The sequence below is a fragment of the Tamandua tetradactyla genome, chromosome 17, assembly GCF_023851605.1.
Source record: "Tamandua tetradactyla isolate mTamTet1 chromosome 17, mTamTet1.pri, whole genome shotgun sequence".
NCBI classification, from domain to species: Eukaryota; Metazoa; Chordata; class Mammalia; order Pilosa; family Myrmecophagidae; genus Tamandua; species Tamandua tetradactyla.
The window spans coordinates 20,514,784-20,533,712 of NC_135343.1; the positions used below are offsets into that span (position 1 = coordinate 20,514,784).

The window sequence follows — 18,929 nt, forward strand, 5'->3', positions numbered from 1 at the left end:
TTACTGTTGAGTTGTAGGATTTCTTTATATATTCTGGATATCAAACCATTATCAAATATGTGGTCTCCAGATATTTTCTCCCATTGAGTCGGTTGCCTTTTCACCCTTTTGAGAAAGTCCTTTGAAGCACTGGCATACTTGATTTTGAGGATTGCCATTTATCTATTTTTTCTTTCATTGCTTGTCCTTTGGTGTAAAGTCTCAGAAATGCTGCCTATCGCTAGATTTTTAAGATACTTCTGTACATTTTCTTCTAGGAATTTTATGGTACTGGTTCTTATATTTAGGTCTTTATTCCATTTTGAGTTAATTTTTGTATGGGTATGAGATAGAGGTCCTCTTTGATGCTTTTGGTTATGGATATCCAGGTTTCCCCACACCATTTATTGAAGAAACTGTTCTGTCCCTGTTGAGTAGGCTGGGGAGTCTTGTCAAATTCAGTTGACTAGATCTGAGGGTCCATTTCTGAGATCTCAATTCTATTCTATTGACCAATATATTTATCTTTTTTGCCAGTACCATACTTTTTAAAGTATTTTTATTAAATGATCATGGTGATGAATATACAACCATGAGATGATGTGAGCCATTGGTTGTATACCAATTATAGAATTTTTGTATGTCAAGAATGTTTATATGTTTGTTTGTTAAGGTTTACAATAAAGTGTTTTTTTAAAATAATAGAGGGAAATATTAAAAGTATGTTTTAAAAATATATTTATTGAGATACTTTCCTGTACACACAGTCCATCCAAAGTATCAATCAGTGACTCACAATATCAGTGTAAAATTGTGTATTCATCAGCATGATTATTTTTAGAACATTTGCACCACTCCAGAAAACAAATAAAAAGAAAGTCCATACATCCCATACCTCTCATTGAACACTAGTATTTCAGTCTACCCAATTTTTTTTACCCATTATTCCTGCCCCTCACATTATTATTATTATTATTATTATTATTTTTTGCCATCATTTCTTGCCCATTTTTTAATTGGGTTATTTGTCTTTTTACTGTTGAGTTGTAGGATTCTCCTACAACTGTTGAGTCTGATGCTTCTTTTATCCATGGTGTGGGCAGATGAATGAAAAAAATAAAGTTTCAGTGGTTGAGAGATTCCAAACAGTGTTGAGAAGTTATCCTGCAGGTTATTCTTATACATTATATAGATATTGCTTTTTAGTTTGTGGTGTATTGAAGTGGTCAGAGCAAAGTAACTGAAACTGCTGAACTGTATTTCAGTAGCTTTGATTCTTGAAGATGAGTGTATAACTATATAGCTTTTACAATGTGCCTGTGAGATTGTGAAAACCTTGTGGCTGATGGTCCCTTTATCCAGAGCCTAGACAGATGAATTTTCATAGTCACACAGTCACATTGTAAAAGCTAAATAATCATATAGTTGTCTTCAAGAATCAAGGCTATTGGAACATAGTTCAACAATGTCAGGTACTACCCTCTAGCCATTCCGATACACCATAAACTGAGAAAAGATATCTATACAATGTATAAGAATAACCTTCAGGATCAACTCTCAATTCTCTTTAAAATTTCTCAGCCACTGAAATTTTATTTTGTTTCATTTCTCTCTTTCCCCTTTTGGTCAAAAAGCCTTTCTCAATTGCATGATGTTGGGTTCTGGTTCATCCGCAGGAGTCATGCCCCACTTTGCCAGGGAGATTTATACCCCTGGGAGTCATGTCCCACATATGAGGGAGGGCAGTGAGTCCATCTGCTGAGTTGGTTTAGAGAAGCCACATATGACCAAAAAAAAGGTTCTCTGGAGGTGACTCTTAGGCATAATTATAAGAAGGCTCACCTTCAACATTGCAGGAATCAGTTTCATAGGAACAAACTCCAAAATTAAGGGCTTGACCTATTGAATTGGTTGTTCCCGCTGCTTTGAAAATATCAGAAATTCCTCAGGTAGGGAATTTGAATATTTCCTCCTTTCTCCCCAGTCCTTTGAGGGAACTTTGCAAATACTTTTTTATTCTCTGGCTTAATTTACTCTGGGAAATATCAGGACATCATACTAAACTGTACAAACCAAGAAGATCTCATGCCCTATTCAAGATTCCATATAATTATTGTGTTAGAATAAACTGACCGTACCAGTTAAATTAGATCATATGCTACCCAAAATATAAATTTTGCACCAGGTTATACTCAAATAGCTCATTATCTCAGAATTTAGAAATAGCAATTACAACTCCAGAAGAGATGTGACTGCTGTAAGAGCTTACAATCCAGGATCCTCTACAGTAGGTAACAGACAAATTTTAGCAAGCATTCCAATAAGAATTAATACTACTCCAGCTCAAACTCTTACAAAAAAATCGAAGAAGAGGGAACACTACCTAACTCATTTTATGAAGTCAACATCTGGATAAAGATACTACAAGAAAAGGAAATTTAACATCATACTCTCTTATGAATATAGATGCAAAAATCCTCAACAAAATACTCGCAAGTCAAATCTTATTAAAAGAATCATATATCATGACCAACTAAGTTTTATTTCAGGTATGCACGGTGGTTCAGTACAAGAAAATCAATTAATATAAAACACCACATTGACAAATCAAAAAGGAAAAACCATATGATCATCTCAATTGACACAGAAAAGTCATCTAACAAAATGCAACATCCTTTCCTGATAAAAACACTTCAAAAGGTAGAAATTGGGCCATGGTGGCTCAGCAGGTAAGAGTGCTTGCCTGCCATGCCCGAGGACCCGGGTTCGGTTCCCGGTGCCCACCCATGTAAAAAAGAAAAAAAAAAAAAAGGTAGAAATTGAAGGAAACTTCCTGAACATGATAAAGGGCATATACAGGAAACACACTGCTAACATCATATTCAATGGTGAGAGACTGAAAGCTTTCCACCTAAGTCAGGAACATGACAAGGATGCTCACTGTCACCACTCTTATTCAACATTGTGCTGAAAGTTCTAGCTAGTGCAATTAGGCAAGAAAAAAAGGGTAATCAAATTAGAAAGAAAGATCATAGTAACCTCTTACGATCTTTTTTATTTCTTTGATGTCCATGGTAATGCCTCCCCCTCATTTCTGATTTTATTTATTTGCATCTTTTCTTTTTGTCTTTGTCAGTCTAGCTAGTTTGTTGATTTTATTGATCTTCTCGAACCAACTTTTGTAAAAAAAATATTTTCTTGAAATATCTTCATGCATCATATAGTCCATACAAAATATAATCAGTGGCTCACAATAATGTTACATTGTTGTATATTAATCATTATGATCATTTTTAGAACATTTGCATCACTTCAGAAAAAGAAATAAAAATAAAAAACACATACATCCCATACCCCTTATCCCTACCTCTCATTGACCACTAGTAGTGCAGCATACCCAATTTTTTTTACCCCTTATCCCCCCATTTTTTATTTATTTATTTTTGTCCTTATTTTTTACTCACCTGTCTGTACACAGGATAAACGGAGCGCCAGACGCAAGATTTTCACAATCAGATAGTCACACTGTAAAAGCTATATAGTTTGACCATTTCAGGTACTTCCCTCTAGTCGTTCCAATACACCATAAACTAAAAAGGGATATCTATATAAAACATAAGAATAACCTCCAGGATAACCTCTCAACTCTGTTTCTAATTTCTCAGCCACGAAAACTATTTTGTCTCATTTCTCTCTTCTCCCTTTTCATCACAAAGGTTTTCTCAATCCTATGATGCTGGGTCTCGGCTCATCCCCAGGAATCATGTCCCATGTTGCCAGGGAAATGTACACCCCTGGGAGTCATGTCCTATGTAGTCGGGGAGGGCAGTGAGTTCACCTGCTAAGTTGGATTAAAGTGAGAGGCCTCATTTGAGCAACAAAAGATGTTCTGTGCGAGTGACTCTTAGGCATAATTATAAGTAGTCTTGGCTTTTACCCCAGAGAACCAACTTTTGGTTTTGTCGATTCTTTCTATTGTGTTTTTTCCCTTTATTTTCCTTTAGAAGTAACCATTATCACAAATGTATTGTGTGTCTAGGTTTTCCAAAATTCTCTGCTCGAGTTGTATGAACTCAGTACAGCTTGGAAGCGTAATACAATTTCAGAAGACTAGTCCAATACTCTCTTGTGTGGCTAACTTGCCTTTTTTTTTTGAGAGGGCAGGGAGTGGTGGGTTGTTTTTATTTTCTTATTTGTGTGCCCATACAATGAATAAAGGGAGTATCAATCACAAGGTTTTCACAATCACATGTTCATACCATAAAAGCCATATAGTAGTTTTATACTCATCAACAAGAATCAAGGCTGCTAGATTGCAGTTCACCAGTTTCAGATATCTCCTTCTAGCTATTCTAATACACTGGAAACTAAAAAAAAAATCTATATAATGCATAAGAATAGCCTACAGAATGACCTCTTTACTCTATATGAAATCTCTTAGCCACTGAAACTTCATTTTGATTCACTTCTTTTCCCTGTTTTGTTCAGGAAGGCTTTCTCAATCCCACAATGCCAGGACAAGGCTCATCACTGGAAGTCATGTCCTATTTAGCAGGGGAGGATATTGAGTTTATTTGTGATTGTTTGAGAGAGAGGCCACATCTGAACAACAAAACAGGTTTTCTGGAGGTGACTTATACATAATATAAGTAGGCTTAGCTTCTCCTTTGCAGGAATAGTTTTTGTAAAGCCAAGCCCCAAAATCAAGGGCTTGGCTTATTAAATTGGTAGTCCCTAAATGCTTTGTAGGAATATGAGGAATTCCCTAGGTGGGAAAGTGTAATATTTCCACATTTCCCCAGTCCTTCAAGGGGACTTTGCAAATACTTTTTTATTTTATTTAATTACTCTGGGATGTATTAGGGTATTACATTAACCTGTCAAAATAACATTCTCATTCCCCATTCTAGGGTCCATGTAATTATGTCCTTTGGACTGACTATACAGGCTAAATTAGTTGGTATGCTACAGAAAATGTCAGTTTTCTACCAAATAAGTATCTCTCTCCTTTGGTCTCATACAGAAGTTGAGGTTTTAAAATACAATCAATATCATCCTATACCCTTTAGTCTGATTTCCCTTAGTCCTTAACCAGATCAGCTTCATTCATATCTCCCATTGAAATCTGATTTGTTTTTCAGCTATTTTGGTACAGTTGCTATGTGGGGTAATACTGACTTTCATTGCTGCAAAACTCAGGTGTCACAGATACTCAAAGTTCTAGGGAATGACCAGGTTATACACAAAGAGCTCAAAAATCTCAGAATTTAGAAATAATGGGGAAAACTCAGAAACAGATGTGACTGCTGTAAGAGCATATAATCTAGGACCCTTTAGAATAAGCCTTATTGAACGTTCTGTAATCCTTGATCATCAGTTGCCCAATCTCTGCCCATGTTCTATCACCTGGTAACCTATGCTCTTGAATTCAGTTCTCAGAGTTTGCACATTATAATATGAACTGTTAGTCTATATTAATGAGCCTTACAATGTTTGTCAAAGTTTCTGGCTTATTTCACTCAACATAATTTCCTCAAGTTTTATTCACCTAGTTGCATGCTTCACAACTTAATTCCTTCTTGCAGCTGGTCAGTATTCCATTCTGTGTATATACCATAGTTCACCCTTCTGTTCGTCAGTCAGTGTACCCTTAGGCCACTTAAGGTTCCATTCCATTGCACATCATGGGTACTGCTACTGCAAACACCAGTGTGCAAATGTCCATTTATGACCCTGCTTTCAGTTCCACCAAGTATATATACCTAAGGGGTTGCAGGATCATGCAGTAACCTTATACTTAGCCTCTTGTGGAACCAGCAAACTGCCCTCCAGAGGGACTACACCACTCTGCTTCTCTACCCATAGTGAATAGGTACATCCCTCCCTTCACATTTTCTCCAACATTTCTTTAACAGTTTCATTCACTTACCATACCATCGAACATAAGTAAATACTCAGTGGCTCTCAGAATAATCACATAGTTTTGCATTCACCACCTCAGTCTACAAGAGAACATTTCCATTTCTTCCGCAAAAAAGATGAAAAAATATGAAGGATAAAAATAATAAAGCATAAAGTACAATACATAAAATAAAATACACCACCATCCAGAGTCCTATACTCCTACCTTTTATCCCCGTCTTATTAGCACTTAGCTTTGGTATATTGCCCTTGTTATGATTATTGGAAGAATATTCTAGTGTTACTGTTAAATATAGACCCTAGTTTGCATTGATTGTATTTTTCCATATAGCATCCCATTTTCAACACCTCGTTATGTTGATGTTAATCACCATCATTATCAACTCTAAGTTTTGTTAAGTTATATAGTCCCAGTTTTTATCCTCTTATGTTTCCTTCTAGTTTCTACATGCCCCTGCCCTTCCTTATTCAACTGTACTCAACTCAGCATTGTTCGTTGTACTTACAATATTGTGATTTCTTTTTACCGTTATTGATAGTCTTCTATTCTACACTCTTCTCTGATCCTCTCTCTTCTGCCTTTTCCTATCTGCCTGTAGTGCTCCCTTTAGTATTTCTTGTAAGCAGGTCTCATGTTCACAAATTCTCTCAGTGTCTGTTTTTTCTGAAGATGTTTTAAACTCTCCCTCATTTTTGAAGGACAGTTTTGCCAGATTTAGAATTCTTGGCTGATGATTTTCTCATTCAGTATCTTAAATATTGCATACCTTTCTTTGCCTTATCGCCTTCATGGTTTCTGTTGAGAAATCCACAGTCTTGTCAAGCTTCCCTTGTGTGTGGTAGATCACTTTTCTCTTGCGGCTTTCAGAATTCTCTCTGTCTTTGACTTTTGGCAATTTGATTAGAAAGTGCTTTTGAGTAGGCTTATTTGGATCTGTTTTGTTTTAGGTATACTGCAGTTCTTGATTCTGTAATGTCTTTCATAAGAGTTGGGATATTTTCAGTGATTATTTCCTCCATTATTCTTTTTGCCCCTTTTACCTTTTCTTCTCCTTCTGGGACACCCATAACACGTGTATTCATTTGCTTCATGTTGTCATTCAGCTCCTTGTGACCCTGCTCATATTTTTCCATTCTTTTCCCCATCTTTTCTTTTGGATGTAAGATCTCACATGGCCTGTCCTTTAGTTCACTAATCCTTTCTTCTGCCTCTTCAAATCTTCTGTTGTCTCCATTTTGTTTTTCATCTCTTCTGTTGTGTCTTTCATTCCCATATAAGTTCTGCCATTTGTTTTTTCAAGCTGATGAATTTTTCTTTATGCTTGCCCAATGTCTTTATATCCTTCATCTCTTTTGACATATTTTCCTTCAACTTGTTGATTTGATTTAGAAGATTTGTTTGAACATCTTTTAATAGTTGTTTCAACTCCTGTATCTCATTCAAAGTGCCAGTTTGTTCCTTTCACTGGCCCATAGTTTCTTTCTTCCTAGTATGATGTGGCTTTTTGCTAGTGTGTGGGCATATGATTTCCTTGATTAATTTATTGTGCAAGTCATTTTCTCTCTTTTTACCTCAGGTTCTCTTGTTGGTTGGCTTTGCTTTCTCTCTGTTCTTTGACATCCAGTCTGCTAGCTTAGTTTCTGTTCAACTGGTCAGAATTTTCAACTGTTGTTTTTCTGGATCTTGCACTGCCTTATAGGATCTGCCCTAACCAGATTTTCCCAGACAAGACAGCACCAGGACTCAGGATGAGAGTGTTACCAGTATCATCTTTCCCTGAGGATGAGACCCAGCAGGCTGCCAGTCTTTCCCGAGTCCTCTTGAATCATTGTTTTCCCTCTCCTGTCCAGCAGGTGACACTTGTCAGCCTGCAGCTCTACAGCAGCATAAAATGATGCACTGCCTTTAATTCTCAGCAGACTCTGTTCCTGCCAGGGGGTTGGTTGAAACAGAGGCTGAGGTAGAAGGCAGGCCTAAACAGTTTCTGTTTTCCAGGCCCAGGTGTCTGAATGCTCTAAATGAGAGCTGCCACTTATGCTTTGCCCTGCCCCCACTTTGGGAAGATTTGTCCTTTAGGGAATTATCTTCTTTGCCTGACTGGTTACTTTGCCTCTCAGATATTCCTTAACTCCACCCTTGGCTGGGATAGTGCTGAAACCTGAGAATGCCTGCAGCTTAATTTAATGGGCAGCTAAAAGTTAAAAAAAAAAAAAAAAGGAGAGAGAGACAGAGACAGAGACCAATAGGGGGAAAATCCTTTTCAGAGCTGGACCCCAGTCCCTGCCAGTTTGCCAGCCAAGAGCTAGAATTGGTACCTGGCTCTGTGTGCCTTTTTTCTTGGGACACAACCCTTTTCTTGTATTCTGAACTCATCCAACTCCAAAAGCTTCTGATTTTTCTTTTTTCTTTTTTGTCACCCTGCCTCCTTTCCACTAGGTAGAAGCCTCCATGTTCCTGTCATGTTTGCTCCAGGTTTCTCTGTGCTTGGAGCTTATATTCTGCAGTCTGAATTAGTTAATTAAGTTCCGCAACTGGAGCTTGTTTGAGCTACCTTCCCTTGCTCCTTGTAGAAACTGCTTTTTCCCATGAGGAAATAACTCCACAACCTGCCACACCTCCACAGTTCAGGAGACTTACAGTTCTGTGCTATAATCTTGGCCTTTTCACCCATTCCAGACTGTTGTACAATGTGTATTCTGTCATGGGAGTTCCCCCCAATAGTTGTTCCAGACAGTTTCTGGTTATTTACTAGCTGCCCCAGAGGACAAATTAAAATTCTATTGTTTTATTTATTTATTTTTAATTCTCCATTCCATTAATTTCTGCTCTCATCCTTGTTATTTCTTTCCCCAATTTCTCCAGTTTTTGTCAGATCTGTTTTTTTTCTTTTTATCCTTTTAGTTACCCTTATACTCTTTAATTCTGTACCCTCTCCAAAACTCTCTCTCCTGTCATTTCTTTTCAGCAGGCAGAACTTACTTTAGTAGGTCCTGTAGAGGAGGTTTCTTATTAATGAACTCTCTCAGCTTCTGTTTATCTGTGAATATTTTAAATTGCCCCTCATTTGTGCTGTATAGAAAAGTTTTGACTGGCAATTTTTCTCTTTCAGTATCCTAAATATATCATACAACTGCCCTCTCACCTCCATGGTGTCTGATGAGAAATCAGCACTTAGTCTTATTTGGCTTCCCTTGTATGTGGTGAATCACTTTTCTTTTACTGCTGTTAGAATCTTCTCCTCTTTGGCATTTGACAGTATATTCAATATGTCTTGGATTGGGTCTCTTTGGAGTACATTTGGTTTTTTGGATTTGCATATTTATGTTTTTTATAAGGGTTGAGAAATTTTCTACCATTATTTCTTCATATAATTTTCCTGGCTCTTTTCTCTTCACTCTCTCACAGCAGTGAGACAGATCCCCACTTATGATCAGATATAGAGACCTAAGCCCACAGAGACACATAGAAGGACTTCAAGCCAGTGGTGGAATACAAAAGCGCAGCAAGGAAGAACTTCATCTTGGGCACCCACGATGAATACATTTGTGTGCTTTTTGATGTCAACCATTTCTCTAAGGCCCTGATCAAATTTTTCCTGTTTTTTTTTTCCTCTCCATTTGTAATTTTGTTCGTTTGTATTCAGTTGTTCTGTCTTCTATCTTGCTGATTCTTTCTTCCGCCTCTTCAAATCTGCTGTTGTATCTCCCATATGAAGTTTCTTTTCTTTATTTTTATTTTTATTTTTATTTTTGCATGGGCAGACACTGGGAATCAAACCCAGGTCTCTGGCATGCAGGTGAGAACTCTGCCTGCTGAGCCATCATGGCCTGCCTAAAATGGTGCTCTTATTTACTTATTTAATTTTACATGGGCAGGCACCATCCATTATGAAATTTTTAAGTTCATCTACAGTGTCTTTTATTTCTATATGGTCAGTTATTTTCAATGTATTCTTTCAAAGTCTTGTTTATGCCCTTGTACTATCTTCTTAATATCCTTTATCTCTTTATATGCATTTTCCTTCATTTCTTTAAGTTGATTCAGGAAATTTATTTGCACATCTTTGATTTGTTGTTCCAGATTCTTTGTCTCCTCTGACTTTTTGATTTGTTCCTTCAACTTTTCTTGTCATTTCTTCTTGTGTTCTACTGTGCCTTGTGATTTTTGCTGATATCTGGTCATCTTATCATCTTAATGGGTCTATTCTGAAGGTCAGTTTCTCTCTCTTGTCTAGGATTTAGTTGTTGCCTGAGTTTGTATTAGGCCACTGTTTTGACAATCGAGTTGTCTGTATTTCTAGCTAAAGCAGGACTGGATACCCATATATGGGGTGTAAACCAGATCCAAGGGGCCTGAAATAGGGTCTGGAGGGACTCTAAAAAGTCCTACTGTCTTTGCCTGCACATTCCCGCCTGCCAGCCAATGACATTCTTTGATTTCTTATTCATCCTCAGAAGCTGTTTACCTCCAAGATCCCCTTATTGTCTGGCTGAGTGGGGCTGAAACTGTGGGATTCCTGTGCTCTTACTTCACTGGCCAAAATCTCACTCAGTGTGGGGCTGTGTCTCTCTCTGTGTTTGGGCTGGAGGGCTCCTGCAGTTGTTCCTAAGGCAAGGTTCAGGCCACTTACTATTGTTTCCCTCAAGGATGGGGGATGGGCTCCAGGTGTTCTGGCTGGAGTTATAGTCTCTGTCCACATTTTCTGAGACTTTTCATCCCTCACTGACCAGGCCTTGAAATGTCCTCTCCAATTCCTGGATTCCAAAACGGTTGGTTTGGATTGTTTCTGCCGGAACCTTGCTGTTTTTAGGGAAGATTCTGTTGGTCCCTCCCCTATTCCTCCATTTGGAAGTTCTTCCTTGCTGCACTTTTGTATTCCATCACTGGCTTGAAGTCCTTCTATGTGTCTCTGTGGGCTTAGGTCTCTATATCTGATTATAAGTGGGGATCTGTCTCACTGCTGTGAGAGGTTTTATAGTTTCTATCCCTCGTGGGAGATGGGAGGAGTCCCAATTGCTGCCTCTGGGTACTTCCCAAGCTGTGTGGGACCAAGTGAGTGGGAGGGGAGCAGACCAGCTTGTCTGGGACAGAAGTTTCCCACCTGATATTTCTCTGATTCAATGTTTGTGGGATCCTTCTCCAGTCTTTCCCTTCCTCCACAGTTCTGAACAAATGAAATTTGTAAGGTTTTTGTTTTTGTTTTTTGCTGAATTTCTGGGGAGAGATTTTCAATAGCTGTCTTGCATCACCATGTTGATGACATCACCTCTGGATATCCTTTTTTTTTTTAGATACCAGAAAACACCTAACAAATGCAAACATTCCTATTTTGATCATTCCGTTCTACATATATAATCAGTAATTCACAATATCATCACATAGTTGCAAATGATCATTGTAATGATCATTTCTTGTAACATTTGCATCTATTCAGAAAAAGAAATAAAACAAAAACAGAAAAAAAAAATTTATACATGCCACATACCCCTTACTCCTCCCTTTCATTGATCACTAGCATTTCAAACTGAATTTATTTTAACATTTGTTCCCCCTATTATTTATTTTTATTGCATATGTTCTACTCATCTGTTGACAAGATAGATAAAAGGAGCATCAGATGCAAGGTTTTCACAATCACACAGTCACATTGTGAAAGCTATATCATTATACAATCATCTTCAAGAAACATGGCTGCTGGAACACAGCTCTACATTTTCAGGCGGTTACCTCCAGCCTTTCCATTACATCTTGACTAACAAGGTGATATCTATGTAATGCGTAAGAATAACCTCCAGGATAACCTCTCGACTCTGTTTGGAATCTCTCAGCCATTGACACTTTGTCTCATTTCACTCCTCCCATTTTTGGTCGAGCCTATGTTTTCTACAGGTTTGTATCTGGGAAATAGGCTGTGGTTGATTTAGTATTTTGATCCAGTCTAAAGGTCTTTATCCATCACATTTATTGCTTTGCTTTTTATAACTGATATGTTTGTCTCTGTCTTATTGATCCTTCATTTTTCCTTTGTCTTTACCTTGCTCCCTGAATTTCATTCTGTTGATTGAGTTTCTTTTTGTTATTGTTATGAGTTTGGGTTTTTTTTTACCCTCTCTACTTATTTGAAGTGTTCATCATCTTTTTATCCTGCATTTGCTTTTTTTTTTTTATGGTCAAGAAACTTGTATTTAAAATTTGCCAGCTGCGCTCAGTTTAGAATATCTAAATTTTGTTGGCAACATCCAAAGTATCATAGTCAGAAGCCAGTCAATCAATCATATGCCTTCTCTCTCCATTGGGCCTGATCAGAATGTTGACCTTGGCCGCATAAGTGTCATAGAGCTGCTTCTCAGCCTGTTTTATCTGATGCCTGTTGGCCTTGACATCCACAATGAACACAAGTGTGTTGTGTCGTCAGTCTTCTTCATGGCTGACTCACTGGCCAGGGGAACTCATGAAACCATGGTGGTCAAGGTTGTTTCTCCTAGAGGCATTCTTCTGAGGATATTTGGGTTGTCCTCTGAGGTGCAGCATCTTGGGCCAGCAGAATGTGGGTGAAATGTGAATTTTCTTTTTTTTTTTTTTTTGGTGGCCGTGGATGCCTTTCAGTACTGCCTTCTTGGCTTTCAAAGCCTTTTCTTTAGCTTTGGTTTTAGGAGGGGCAGGGGCTTCCTTCTTCACTTTCAGTGCCGTTTTCATGAAAAGGTGGTTTACTTTTAAAAGTTAGGCAGGTAGAGAGGAAATGAACCTATTTTTCTCCAGTTTTTGAGACTTCACATGTTTAATTGGTTTAAAATAAAGTCAGTGCCAATCTTGAACTTTTTAAATGTCTCACTTGACTGTAGTATTTAATTCAAGTGATTATTTTTTTCAAGAAAGACGTAGGGTTAAATGTTTTCTAAGCCCTTATTGTGTGTGATATTGTTCTCAAACATTAAACAATAATTTTACAAGTTATAAAATTCTTGGATCCTACCAAATTCAGGAGGTGTTACCCCTTTATATTTTGGAGTTATATTGCAGGGGAGAAATCTGATCTGTGACTAACTTTTTTTCCTTTTTAGAAGAGTTTTTTAAAATTATGAATGTTTTTAAACATACAAAAAATAATAGTCACACATATACCTATCACCTTAACTGTGGTAATTTCAGGTTTTTTTAAAGAAACAAAACTATGTATATAGCAGACTCTCATCCAGTAGCTCCCCCCATTGGGATATTCACTATTCTGGAGTCTCCTTTTTATGTATCTTTTTATACTTTTTCTGTAGATACACGAATCTTAAACAGTATCATTGCTCTGTGACCTTTTAAAAATTGACATGAGAGCAAATACATTTTTTTAATTTTACACTGCTTTTGAGATTTATCTAAGCTGAAAACCATAGATCTCAGTTTGTTTGGTTTTTTTTTTTAGATTTTAGATTTTTTTTATTTTATTTTTTAGATTTTACTTTGTGCAGACTAAGAACTGTGCTGTAGATCCCAGTTTTTAAAAAATTATTCTAATATTCCATTATGTAAATAATCTATAGTTTATATATCCCTTTCTTTAATGAAGTTTGATAGGTTTTTCCCCCGTTGGCAACATTGCTGCAGTGAAACATCCTTATTTGTCTTTATCTACAGGTTTGAGAGTTACTCCAAAATCAGAAGTACTTATAGAAGGAGAGTTACTGTATTATAAGATAAATACATCCTTGATTTTTAGGTATTGACAAATAGCTTTCCAAAGTGGTTGTGTCAGTTTATATTCTAACCATTAATGTATAATCAGTTAACCTGTTTTTTTCTCTAGAAATTTGCAGGTTCTTTTTTGTTTTGTTTTCTAATCACAGACATTTAAAAATTTTCACTAGTGTTTGTTCAGGTGTTCTCTCATTTGTTTGTTGAGGCTCATGAATACCCACTGCAATTTTAATTTGGTAATATCTGGACATTGAATTTTCTGATTTGAGGTTGGTCTTTTTTCATGGCTTCCTTCTAACCTCATATGATCAACACTACCCTCTCTTATAAAAAAAAGAAAAAAAAAAGCTTAATTCTTTTCCTTCAAGATAGTTCCTTCTTTTTTAACTGTAATATCTTTTGTGGGTTTGAAGATCCCCCTTGCATCCTCTGCTCATTCTCAGAGGGTGGGCTGTATTTATCCCGAATTAGAAAATGAGGTAGTGTTTATCAGAAATTGAGTAGAACTATGTCATGTCTCAATTTCAGGCCAAGGTAATAAGGAAAAAATAGATTTCACTAACAGTCTGGAGAGGCAGTGTTTTGCCTCTGTGCTGATGCATGTCGTTATGTGTTTTGTGTGGCAGCCAGAAGCTCACTTAAGCTGTGTTTATATCCTATGGCTGCCACAGCTATCCTCTTTAGAAACTGGCTAGGGACATGTTCCTGCTCTTTGATTGGCATAACTATTTAGGTCATTGTAAATTGGCAATAAGTGCCAGCTTGCATTCCTTTCTTGATGTGTAGACTTCTGGCACCTGACAAATGTCCCAGAGTTGCTATTGGGAACTTCTAACATATCTAAAAAATATCTTTTCCAATAAATATATGGTTTATTGGTAATAAAGGAAAACTCAAACAAGATTATTCTGTGAACATGATTCATTTTTCTGTAAACAGTACAATATGGCAGTAGTGCCCGTACTTGTATAAACAGTCCAGCACAACTGTTGTGACAATACTTGTATCCAGAGATTTAAAATTTGGTGACAAACTAGTTGGGCTTCCTTATGTGTCTAAAATCACATTTGGATAAAATTGCGGTCATGGACCAGAACAAACTCTAGTTCTGTGGTACACTGTCTAGATGCATCATAACTTCATCTGTTTCCTGGATTTTATCCTGGGTCAGACTTGTTTGTGAGCTGCTTTGCACACAGAATATGAGGGAATATGTATTTTTGGTTGACAAAAATTGGGTATTGATTTTAGAACTTCATGAACACATTTCAGTTGTATAGATTATGTCCATGTGAAAAAAGTTTGAATAACACAACTGCCTCAGACTTCTATCAAGTAAACATCTTCTATCTCAAGGTTTGTGGAGCCAGTTGATACTGTTCATCCAGGCCCTACTTCAGATGTGTTAGGCTGCCATGTCATTTCAGGTTGTCTGAGAATTCTGTGTCAGGATTAGATGTGCATGGGATTTATTGATAAGCAGGAGAAGATAAGAGTTTTCAGACTGTGAAGCATATGTGACAATAAGTGAAAGGAAAGCAGGGAGGAAGGATTGAGTAGGAAATGCAGTATGGTTCTGAGAAAAGATGGGGAATCCCCAGGCAAAGGTTACCTGTTTGAAGAGTCTCTTCTTTAGTAACCCCATTTTGCTCATTGCCATGGAGCAATGTAGAAGTATTTGAATTGCAATGTTATCATTTGTACTGTATATCTCAGGTAGCAAAATGAAAATGAATATATGAAATATATCTAGTCAAAGATACCTAGATACTTAAAAACATGCTTCAAAGTATAGCAACATGTTTATATGTAGTTCAGCTTTCACACTGCAAGCGTAAATTCAACTAAACCATTCCATTATGGAAAGAACTTTTATTTACTCCAGTAGATATGCCCCTCCAGCCCTTCCATAGCATGGCCTTTACCATGCATGTTAGATAATATTAGTAAGGTTCTTCCAGGTATCTCGTCTGCTCACCTTCCTGGTAAGCTGTTTTTTCATCTTAGGTATTTCCCATATGCCCTTCACCTGAAACAGTTTCAGGTTTTTCTAGTATCAAAGTTCTGTTGATTATTTTCATGGGAATCTGGACTTGTGTGTCACTGTCATATTATCCAGAGGTCCCTCACAATTCTGTAACTTTAAGTATGATGCTTAAGAAAGTATGATGCTTCTTCCTCTTTTAAAAATCTTTTACAGAAGTGTTCTTCCTTCCTCACTTATTTGCCTTACTAGCCTTTGTGATTATTGCCAAGCTTTTCATTAAATTGCTTACTTTTTAACTTTAAATGTACTATAAATGAAACCATTAATGTAATTAACAATAATTATTTAAAATAACTAATGAAATTAAAGTTATTCTTCGATGCATCACCAGTAATATTGCTTATCATTTGGGGGACATATTGCTATACAGAAACTTTAATATTTTGTTTCTTTTTTGGTTTTCAATAATAATAATGGTTAACATTTATTGGCAGCTTACCATGGTCAGGGCCACATTTGGCCATGTGGGCTGTTCAGTGCACAGCTCTAGGCTATGTCATTCTCACAGATTCTGATATGAATGGCATGTCCTAGGACTGTGCAGTGCTATTAGCCCTGTGTGCCAGGTACTGTCCAGAGCACTCTGCATATTCTGATTTAGTCTATTATAATATTCTTGTCCTTACTTTGCAAATGAACAAATAATACCACACAGCGATAGAGGTTAGGTAACTTTCCCAAGGCTACACAGCAGCTCCAAAGCAAGGATAGAGTAAAAACTCAACCTGTCTGGTTCTGGAGCTTTTAGTCACTACAGTGACTAAAGCTCACTTCAACCTATGTATTGTACTCAAAAGGTACTATTTGAGCTCACAAACACATGCACATACATACATGTACTAAAAAACATTCAACACAAATTGTATATGTCTTAAATTTCCAGGTCATTAATTATATATATGTATATATTTAATTCTTATATATTTTATTCTAGGTTAATGGAAAAGGTTCATTATGGTGTGTGGATCCAGAATATAAACCAAATCTTATGCAAGCACTGAAGAAGCAACCTTTTTCCTCAGCATTAACATTTTACACCCCTCCTGCATCTCCACAAAGGTAAGGCATCTTCCATAATAATTGTTAGTGGTAATTAGTAAAATTTCATTGTGTGAAATGGAGAAACTAAGGTTGTGAGTTTTTTTGGTTATTAGTTTTTTTATTGTTTTGTGTATTTATGGATAAGATATTAGCCTAAAAGATTTTAACTTACAGTCGATAATTTGTGTTTCTAGAAGCCAGTTATGAAATTGAATAGGTGAGAGCATAAATTCTAGAAAATGTAGCTAATACTATAATTATAGTGTAATTAAAGTCCAAAGAAAATTGTAATATGATCTCAGTTACAAAAAAATTAAGTCACTTTGTCTGCAATACTAATGCTGACCTAAAGTTATAGATTAAAAAGTTTATTTAATAGTTTTAAATAAAATGGTTAGCAGTTTTTGGCATAGTAACATTTTTTGTGTACACATTTATAATTCTTTTCCTATTTTAGTTTTTTTCTCTTTCATAGCACTTTTAATATTTTAAAAATTATTTTTAAAGTTATCTTTAAAATTAGGTCCAAGTCTTAAATTTAAAAATTTTGACAAGTTAAATTACTTTGGGTTTTTTTGTTTGTATTGTTTTTTGCTAGTAAATTTAATCATAATGCATTTTCTTATAACATTCCTTGGCTTTTTTTCAAACTCCTCTTGATCAATATGGCTTTTTCATTTTAAGTTAAATCTGAAAATGATATGACCTCCTTAAATCTAATTTTTTTTCCTTTTACTAAAGAAGTCTTCAGACAGAAGAAAAGGAGATGTCTTCATATAGATTATGGTGGTAAAGGCATATCTATATAATAAGGTTGGACTGTATGATGTGTGAATAAAGCTGTTTAAAAATGAACAGAGAGACTCGCCTGCCATGCTGGAGATCCGGGTTCAATTCCTGGAGCCTGCCCATGCCAAAAAAGAAAAAAAATGAACAGAGAGAAGCAAGTGCTAGAGAAAATGTGAAGAAAGAGATTTCCTATTCACTGTTGGTAGGGAAGCTGAAAGTGCAGCCCCTCCCGAGGGCATTGTAGTGGTTTCACAGGAGGCAAGGGATGGAGTTGCCATATGATCCAGCAACCCCATATCTAGTTATATAGGAACTGAGAGTGGGGACATGAATGGACATTTGCACACTGGCAGCAGTGCTCAGATTCGCAGTAGAAGGAGGCGACCTAAGAGTACAAAGGGTGAGGGCAGGAAGGGGGAACTATGATGTATACTTACAAATGAACTACTGAGTGGCAGCAAGAAGGAATGAAGTTGTGAGGCATGAAATTAGGTGAATGAACCTTAAGGACGGTATGTAGAATGAATGGCAAAAACAAAAAGAGATATTATCATGCCTCACTTATATGGACTAACTATAGTGTACAAACTCGAAGAATTAAAATTGAAAGCATGAGTTATCAGGTTGGGTCCTCTTGTAAAGGGTCAGAGATTGTAAGTTCTTGGAGTAGTCATATCTCTTCAGAAGTTGTAATTATTATTTCTAAATTCTGAGATACTGAGCTATTTGTGTATAACCTGATCATTCCCAGAAACTTTGGATATTTATGTGACACCTGAGGCTCAGAGTCAGAGCTCTGAAGCTATGTTGAAGAAGTGATAAGACTTTGACTAGAGATATGAATGAGGCTGATCTGGATAGGACTAAGGTAAATCAGAATACAGAGTAAAGGATAATATGGCCCATATTTTAAAACTTCAACTTCTGTGTGAGACCAAAAGGGAGAGATGTTTATTTGATGTAAAATTTATATTTTAGGTAGCACGTTATCTAATTTAACTTGGATGGTCAGTTTATTTGAACACCGTAATTATATGGACTCTTAAATAGGGCATGAGATCTTGTTGGTTTGTACAGGCTAATGTGGTGCCCTAATATATCCCAGAGTAATTTGAGAGAGAATAAATTTTTTGCAAAAGCCCTTTGGGGGACTGGGGAAAAAGGAGGAAATATTAAACTTCCTCATCTGGGGAATTTCTGATATTCTTGCAAGCAGTGGGGAGACAAGCAGTTCAATAGGCTAAGCCCTTGATCTTGGAGTTTGCCCCTATCAAACTGATTCCTGCAAAGGACAGGCTAAGCCTACTTACGTCACACACACACCCCCCCATAGAACCTGTTTTGTTGCTCAGATGTGGCCTCTGTAAGACAACTCAGCAGGTGAATTCACTGTCCTCCCACTTCATGGTACATGACTCTGAGGGGTATAAATATCCCTGGCAGCATGGGACCTGATTCCCAGGG

General features: G+C 36.8%; 1 protein-coding gene and 1 pseudogene across 2 annotated transcripts in view; one reads left to right on the top strand and one right to left on the bottom strand.

Moving 5' to 3' along the window:
* The window catches only part of FOXN2 (forkhead box N2), a 100,353-nt gene that overhangs the window by 73,271 nt on the left and 8,153 nt on the right, over positions 1–18,929 (top strand). For both annotated transcript variants that reach the window (XM_077134169.1, XM_077134168.1), the window contains exon 3: positions 16,570–16,694. In XM_077134169.1, coding sequence (XP_076990284.1) covers positions 16,570–16,694 — 125 coding nt within the window. The remainder of the gene's footprint in view (positions 1–16,569; positions 16,695–18,929) is intronic.
* On the bottom strand, positions 12,122–12,598 carry LOC143661521 (large ribosomal subunit protein uL23 pseudogene; annotated as a pseudogene).